Source organism: Passer domesticus, unplaced genomic scaffold (assembly GCF_036417665.1).
Source record: "Passer domesticus isolate bPasDom1 unplaced genomic scaffold, bPasDom1.hap1 HAP1_SCAFFOLD_84, whole genome shotgun sequence".
Taxonomy (NCBI): domain Eukaryota; kingdom Metazoa; phylum Chordata; class Aves; order Passeriformes; family Passeridae; genus Passer; species Passer domesticus.
Genome location: NW_026990181.1, coordinates 58559 through 67110, shown reverse-complemented (window position 1 = coordinate 67110; position 8552 = coordinate 58559). Strand labels below are relative to the sequence as shown.

At 56.5% G+C, this 8552-nt stretch overlaps 1 protein-coding gene across 1 annotated transcript; it reads right to left on the bottom strand.

Annotated features, from left to right (window-relative positions):
- Nucleotides 1-3318: 3318 nt before the first annotated feature.
- LOC135293173 (serine/threonine-protein kinase pim-1-like) lies at nt 3319-6703 on the bottom strand. The gene is made up of 7 exons (XM_064407165.1): nt 6658-6703; nt 6103-6469; nt 5306-5485; nt 4901-5050; nt 4576-4725; nt 3811-3946; nt 3319-3537 (listed from the first exon to the last, which is right to left on the bottom strand). The coding sequence occupies exons 2-4, from the start codon at nt 6356-6358 to the stop codon at nt 4944-4946; spliced, it is 543 nt and encodes a 180-aa protein (XP_064263235.1). The 5' UTR covers nt 6359-6469; nt 6658-6703; the 3' UTR covers nt 3319-3537; nt 3811-3946; nt 4576-4725; nt 4901-4943.
- Nucleotides 6704-8552: the final 1849 nt, after the last annotated feature.

Here is an 8552-nt window from a genome sequence, read left to right as displayed (position 1 = left end):
TCTCCAAGGACAAACAAACAGTCCATCAAGTTTCTCCTCCTCCATAAAATAATGCAAAAAAAAAAGTTGTTTACAGAAAGTGTGTGAGAAAGTTTGGTACAAGAATGCAAACATCAGAACACTTAGAAAATCTTAAAAAGTCAAGGCGACATTGAAAGTCAGCTCCATGTGCTTCTGCTGCTGCTGCTGTGGGGTCATTTGTCCAGCCGTGCCCCAGAGTCAGGGATCAGATCCAGGCCCTGCTGCTGCTCCCTTGGGATCAGTCCCAGTTTGGGTGTTGCTGTCAGGGCCAGCAGGAGCGGTGGCTGGAGCAGCAGGTGCTGACAGTGCCCCAAGCCCTGGGGCTGGAGGGGTCCCTGGGCTGGGCTGGAGGGAGCTGCCCCTTGTTCTCCCTCTGCCCCAAGCAAAGCTGGGCCGGGCACAAGTGGGGCAGCACAGCCAACAGGGAGCCTGTGAGCCTCTTCCAGCCCTGGCTGCTCAGAGTTTGGGCCTTGGAGCCTCAGGTGGCCAAAGGCAGCTGCTCCTGGTCCCTCTGTGTGCCCCTGTGTTCAGCAGTGCTGCTCCATCAGTCTGTGCCCAGCAATGGGGAAAAGCCTCAGCCCTGCAGGGCCAGGAGCTGCCGGGCTCTGCCTGAGCAGCTCAGCCAGCAGGAAGGGAGCTGCTCCACATGGGAACCAGGAGCAAAGGGCTGCAGCACCTCGTGCTGGGGCAGAGCCCGAATTCTGAGAGGGAATAACAGAGTTATTCATGTGCATTGCTGCATCGGCACTGCGGGTGCTGTGCCAGCAAACACAGGGTTCAAGATGTGCAAAAGAATTCTGCAGCTCTTGACTGGATCAGGATGTCAGCAGTGCTGAACTCCACCTTAGTCCAAATGAAACACTTCACACCTCTGCTCATATCTGCTAGATTTTTTTCTTCAGGGTATCCAGAGAAAAGTAAACAGAGGAGGAGCCTACATTTTCATTGTTTATCAGAAATGTATCTAATTTTGCTGTACATTCCTTTTGTAGGACGAGTTCTCTGTTAAAAACACTGGACAAAAAAGAAAAGAAAAAAATATGAAAGATAAAACCAAGAAACAAATGTGTAGGGAAAATCTTCAGTAACTTTGGATTAAGAGGCAACTGATCTTTTTAAGAAGAGAAATCAGTTACTCTGTAAATGTTCTGATGGCATGGATTCATGTTACTGACCTCAGCATCCCTTTTTTAAAACATTCAGGGTTTTGTTTGCAATATTATGTTATTTTAAATTGTGATTGAATCAATAGGAAATTGAAAGATCTATTATGAATTTATGCATTACTGTGTCCTGAGTGGAAAAATATTGCAGTTTGAAATTTGGATTTAAAGTGTTGCAAATGAAAGTAATAAATCCCAATGGATTGTGTGACAGCAGCTTTTCCTAGAGGATGTGCAGCACTCTAAGGACTTCATCAGTGGGGCTGGGGGTACTTGGACCTTTGTCCTGTGCCACTCTGAGAATGTCACAGAATGGAACTTCACCTGCCACCAGCCCAGGTCACTCTCTGCCGCCAAACCTCCTTGGACCTTGTGTCCCCCAGGCAGGCACAAACTGTTTGTGCTGCTCCCCCTTTTGCACAAACCCGCAGAGAGCTGGGATTTTTCCAAGTCTCCTGTCTGCATTGGGCCATATTCCTAAAGAAGCAGCAGCCCATCCCAATGAATATGGCAAGTTATATGGATGGTTGTGAGCTCCACTTCCTGCCTAGAAATCCTGAAACTGCTTCTGAATGCTGCTCCTTCAGCTCTTGGACATCTTCTCACACAGAGCTGGGGAAAAAATCCCCTGGTCTCTGGCTAAAGAGTGAGTTATGCCAAAGTTAGAGCTCTGTGCGAAGTCTCTATCCATCCCTATCCTATTAATATAACAATATGTGGGGGTGTGCATGGATGTGTCTTGTACACAAAGGAAGGAGTGTGCAAGCAACGTGACTGACACTTTCACTGTCCATGTTCATCCCATACCCATGGGTACAGAGACGTTATGGAAACCCTGGCACACACAGAGCCTTCTGTCCATGGATACAGAGACATCCAAGAGCCCCTGGCACACACAGACCCTTCTGTCCCTGGATACAGAGACACCCAAGAGCCCCTGGCACACACAGACCCTTCTGTCCCTGGAGGATGGAGCGCGGTGGGTGGGGGTGGTTGGTGGGCAGCGAGTCCCGGACAGCAGGCCAGACCCGGCTCCAGCCCTGCCAGGCCCTGCCAAGGCTCAGTGCCGGCTCCTCTGGAATGGGAAAGCCTTTCAGTCTTGTCCCTGCCCAGAGGAGCAGTGCTGGCCTGGCAGCACAGGTTGTTTTCCCCTTGTGGGAACTCAGTACATCACTCCGGATGTCCAGAGCTACCAAGACAACCCTTGGGGGGCTCGGAGGCCCTGGAATGTTGCCAAAAGTACCTGGTGGCTTGACTTTGATCCTTTTAAAGAAATGACACCTGAAGGTGAGGAGATGAGAGAATTTCAGGTCTGAATGGTGAGGGGATGTTATTCACTTGTTAGAACTTAAGTTAGAATGCACTGTACAGGGGGGTTTTATGTGTTGTACAGGGGGGTCTAGAATTCTGTGCATGGATCAGGAGTCCCAAGATGGAGGAATTTGGGCGTGCCCTGTCCTTCTTCTTTCTTCTCCTTGGCACTGTCTGCCCCAAGCTCCAGGGGCTGCAGTGGGAGCCCGCCTGGGGCTCTGCCCTGGGGCCATCCTGCAGGGACAGCTGGAAACAGGGAGCATTCAGCTGCCACAAACAGCCAAGCCAGGGCTGCAGGGCAGCTGCTCCAGCCCGGACTGCACTGCTGTGTGCTGTGCTCTGGGGCTGGGGCTCCCGACACAGGGGACTGAACTGGAGTGCCAGAGGAGACAGAGAAGCTTCAGCTTCAGCCTAACTGAGGTGGGTGCATCGGCTGGGAAGAGTGGGGAGGCTCCAGGAGATTCACAGAGCTCATCCTGCTGCAAGGATGAAGAAAAGGGAGTGGGAACTCAGCAGTGAGGAGAGCTGAGGGCTGGAGAGTGGCTCTGAATGACACTAAAATCCCACTGGACCTCTGAGACATTGCTGCTCCTCAGCCAGTGACAGCATGAGTCCCTAAACCTGGTGCTTGGCCTTCCTTGTGGTCAGGGGCAACAAGGAAGGCCACTGAGTGATGGAGACAGCAATGGGCTAGGAATTCATTGGGGGAAAAGAGGGAGCAGTTGAGAAGTAAAAGGCAGGTGGGGGAGAGAACTGTTCAGAGAAGGGCTGAGCTACAGCTTGAGCATGGTGAAAAATGTCATTTGGAGTCATCCCAGATTGATTTGATTTCAGAAGGTATTGAACAATTTTAATTTTTGGCACGTGTCATGTTTTCCCTTGAAGGTGTACACTCTGCAAACTTGAGCTGTGTTGCTGAAATGCTCAAGCAAGTCGGTGCTGCAGGTGACACCATTTCTTCTTTGGTTGATTCCGGCCCGGTGCTGAGCTCCAGCAGAGCCCTGCCAGAGCCCAGAGCAGCTTCAGCATCCGCAGAGCCCGGCTGCAAGGAGAGAAAGCAGAAACTGCTCGTCAGCTGAAGGCTCCTGTCCCCTTGTCCCAGCTGCCCATGGCACCCAGGCCATGCTGGCCGTGCCCAGAGCTGCCCATCAGTGCTGCCTTGGAGAGCAGAGCAGGAGGGCAGGACATGTGCCCAGCCTGCAGCCAGCCATGGCACATCCACCTGCTCAGCAGCTGCCCAGAGCAGGATGCTCCTGTGCTCGCTGCCATCTCCCAAAAGCTCTGATCCCACCTTGCCAAGCAGATGGGGACCCACCTCACGCCATCCACAGCTGGAAGAAAAGCTGGTCCCAAACGATGTCCTCAGCCTTCTCTAAGGGCACGGCCCATCCACGCCACAGCTGGTCCCAACATTTCCCAATCCAGACTGGACCCCATCTGGAACGCTTCCTCTAGAAAAACAAACAATAAATTATTGAAAATAGATTACAGACAAAAAGGGGAAACAAGAAAAGAGGTAAAAGATCTTATGTCTGTCAGGGGCTTGAGGAAGCACCAACCCCTGCATGCCAGGGAAAAAAACAGCCATGGGTGAGGAAGCCCAGGCTTTCTCCCTTTCCCCTGCACTGCCCCCCACAATAACCGTGATCCCAAAGCAAACAAGGGCAGTGGAGCAGCCCAAGCCCTTCCTTGCCTGCACAGCAAAGCAGCCCCTGCACAGGTTCTGGAGTCCCACCTCTGCTCCCACCATGGGGGTTTGTTTGTGTCGGGCTGGCTGCCCCAGCCCCAGCCCCAGCCCGGGGCACGGTGGGTGCTGGGGGCTGTTGGCAGGGCCGGGAGTCCACTCCCATTTTGTACCCACCCCAGCCCATTCCCCCAGCCCTGCCAAAAGCAGCTGGGCAGCCGACTGAACAATCAGCTGCATCCACCCCAGCAAAGGGGGGAACCTTTGGTTCTTGGCCAGGCTGTGCAATGCCCAAATCTGGGAGCATCCCCCTGCATGTGGACTCATCTGTAAATTCACTGTGGAGCCAGGCCTTGAAGAAGGTGCCAGAATTGAAGTCCATCATCTTCAGCTTACCAGTGGCCAGGTCCAGGAAGAGGCTGTCATCCCTGATGTCATCCGTACTGTCCCCAGCAGCAGCAGCCCCACCTGGTACAGCTTCTCTGGAGGCTCCTTCTCCTTCCCTGGGCTCAGACCAGGCTGTCAGAGCTCTGCCCAGGGCCCCAGCTGTCAGGGAACCAGGACAAGCAAAACCTGCTTGGATGGCAGCCACCAGGGCTGGGCAGAGCAGCTCAGCTCCAGCACAAGGGCTGTGTGCTCCCATCTGATGAGCCCTGGGCAGTGACACAGGCTGGGTTCCTTTGCTTCTGATGGCCAAGGCAGGTGTGGAGCTGTAACTTACCAGGGCCCTGCAGCACAGTGTGCCTGTGGCTCTCTCTCTTCTTCTAGGGCAGATGTATATCCTGCATCCAAGGATGACAGAACACCTCTTCTAATGAGGGCCTTTCCAAGTCCAGCATGGATAAACACCGCCTGATCAGATCTTGGCACTCTGGGCAGAGAAACCAGAAACCGCCGGTCAGTTGGAGAAGGCTCCTGTTGGCTTTGCCCCACTATTCCCTGACCAGGCCATGATGGATGTGCTCAGAGCTGGGCCTAAACTTTCCCATCAGTTCCCTGTTTTGGAGGAGAGCAGGAGAGCAGGACATGTGCCACCTCCTCAGCAGCTGCCAGAGCGGGATGCTCCCGAGCCCGCTGCTGTCTCCCAGCACTGGCATTCCCCCTGTGCCCAGAGATGAGGATCCACCTGGAGAGAGCCGTTGTGGCAGCGAGAGCTGATGGTCCCAGCTGATGTTCTGGTCCCTCCTGAAAGGGTGCTCCCCACAGACCATCTGGTGCAGCACGATGCCCAGGGACCAGATGGTAGCTGGCTCGCCATGGTACCAGCCAAAGCGGGTCCATTCTGGGGGGCTGTATGATAGTGTTCCTATGGAATACAGATGGAGTTCATCAGGGGGCTGCTGCTGCTCCCAGAGCCTGGCCCCAGCATCCCTGGGCATGCAGGGACTGCCCCACTGGCACACAGGGTGACCCACTGCCCCTCTTTCCAACACTTGCGGTTGGAAAAGAAGCCACTGGTGTTGGTAGAGGGCAGCAGAAGCCCTGGAAAGACCAACCATGACAGAAACACACTTAGTGCTGAGGGAAAACCATGCCTTCATCCTCCCTGCCTGCATTGCCCCAAAATACATTATGAACCCAGAAGAAACCAGGTGAGTGGAGCAGCCCAAGCCCTTTCTCGCCTGCACACCAAACTGGCTGGGACACAGGTTCCAGGCCCTCCCATCTCTGCTACCCCCACCCACGACTGCTTCTGTTCGGCTGGCTGCCCCAGCCCCAGCCCTGGGAAGAGTGGTGGGCAAAGGCTGCCAGCAGGGCTGGAAGATGGCTCCCCACCCAGCCCTTCTCAAACCCAACTCGGCTAAAGACTCCGTGCCATGAAGGGCAGCAAAAGGTGAATCTCTGCTGCCACACCCAGCTTGGGCCATGAGATGCTGGGCCATCAGATACCAGAACCGGGATCACACCCCTGCGTGGGCTCACCTGCAAAATGAATGTAGGCTGTCTCTTGCAGGTAGGTGCCACAGCCAAAATCAATCAATTTGGCTTGCCCGGTGGCCAGGTCAACCAGGATGTTCCCTGGTTTGATGTCTCTGTGCAGGACCCTGCAGCTGGTGCCGTGCCAGACGGCCTCCAGCACCTGGTGGAACAGCTGCCGCGCCACCTCCTCGGATAGGAACCCCCGTGCCCGAATGAAATGCTGCAGGTCCTGAGAGTGCTCCAGGCGCTCCAGCACCATCACAATGTCGTTGGGGAGCTCAACCCACTCCAGCAGCTGGACCACACCAGGGAAGCCATTGGACACCTTTGCCAGCAGGACAATCTCCAGGGATGCGCTGGTGCCGTCGGGCTGCAGGAGGAGCACAATGCAGTCAGTGGGGGCTGATGCTGTGCCAGGGCTGGGCAACCCCTCAGCCAGCCCGGGATGCTCTGCGCCCTGCGCTGGCCCCACGCCGCTCTCCTTCGAGGCGTCCCGGTGGCTTCCACCCTGCCGGGCCTCGGCTCATCCCTGCCCAGCACGGCACCTCGCTCACTCACCAGCTCACCCCAGTGATGGACGCGGTTCCGTGGCACCCTTTTGATGGCCACCTGCAAGCCAAGCGCAGAACAGGGCTCAGCTCCTGCCTGCCCTGCCCAGCCCCATCCTCCGCCCGCCTCCTCCTCCCTGCTCCTCCTCCTCCGCCCCCTCCTCCTGCGCCCGCCGCCGGCCCCGCCGCTCACCGGGGCGCCGTCCGAGAGCCGCGTTGCGGCGAAGATGCTGCCGAATCCGCCGCGCCCCAGCAGCGAGCCCAGCCGGTACCGCTCCTTCAGGCGCTGCTGCGCCTTCCCTGCGGGCGGGACGCGGCTGTCAGCGCTCGGCCCGGGGCCAGCAACGGCCCCCGAGCGCCCCTCACCCGCCCCGGCCCGGCCATCCCCCGGCGTTCGCTCCCTCCAACGGGACAGCGGCGGCTCGGGGCCGGGGGCCGCGCTGCCGAGCGGCGGAGCTGGGGCCGAGCAACCGCAGCGGAGGCGGCGGGAGCGGCCGCGCCGCCTGTGTCCTCCGCGGGGCCCGGGAGGAGCCGGCGCCGGGGGCGGGCTCGGGGGCGGGCTCGGGGCCGGGGCCGGGCTCGGGCCAGGCGGAGCCAAAAGCCGGCGATGCCGCCCCAGCCCCAGGCATTGACGCCCGCCCAGCAGCGCCAGCGCCAGCACGGCCAGAGCCGGGCTGAGGCCAGGCGGCGGCGGGACGGCCGGGGGCGGGCACGGGGCAGCCCCGCCCGGGGCCGGGGGCGGGCCGGGGACGTGGCCCAGCCCGGCACGGGGAGAGGGAGGCGGGGAAAGGAGGGGAGACCGGGAAAGGGAGAGCGGGAGAGGAGCGGGACAGCGGGAGAGGGAGAGGAGAAGGGAATCTTCTGTTGCTTCTGTCGCTGCCGCTGCAGCTGCCGCCGCCGCTGCCTCTGCTGCAACTGAAGCTCCGGGGCTGTTTGTCCCCGTGTCCGTTTGTCCGTTGCCCGGTCGCCCCCGCCCCGAGCCCCACGTTCCCCGAGGGCAGCCCCTGAGCCTCTGCAAACACGGGAACTTTGCCGAGTTCAGCCAAGAGCCAGAGTCTGGACTCCTGCACAGTGGCTCAGGAATCCCCTCGGTCCCTGCTGTGCATTGTCCCTGCTCAGGGTCAAACACTCCCAGAGCGCATTCCCTGAATGCAGAATTTGTACCTGACCCAAGCACTGCACTTACCTCTCCAGCATTGATTTCCAAGAAAAACAGGGGAAGCCAAAGTGTGTGTAGGTCATGGTATCTTAAAATGTCTAAAACTTGCCAACTCATGGATCTTAGCAGTGAGATCTCTTTGGAATTAATTGGATGGACAACTAGTGCAAGATGGAAAAGGGGAGCATAAAATAAATAGAGAAAAACGTCTTGAATTGTTTCAATTTTCATTTAATTTCTTAAAAGCTCTTTCAGTTTTTCCAGAATCTTCTCCTCAGTCCTCTATGCTTTTTCCAAGAACCTTGCCTGGAGAACGAGGTGCAGCTTGTGTCACAAGGTGTGCCACCAACTGCAGCTTTCCACACTGTGTGTGCAGCACAACACTTGCAGCAAAGCAGGACAAATATTTGAAGAATTTTGCAGCTTGTTCTTTTCTTTTCCTTGTGGGCTGGGCAGTTGGTGTCATTGGTAATGTTTTCATTGTTACTGTTCTACCCTAAGAAAACATGACAGGCTACCAAGAACTCTTAGGGAATGCAAGCCTGACTGAATGCAGAGAAACAATCTCCAGAGCCTGCAGCCAGAAGTGGAGAGCTGTGTGATCATCATTCCAACACCCCCAAGGACATCTTGAAAGTGATCTAGAAGATGAAAATGGGCTGACAGAAGGAGTTTGTTTCTGTGTTCAGTTCAGATTCTTCTACATCTGAAATCAATTCTACAGTCTCCATCTAAATCAAGTGTAC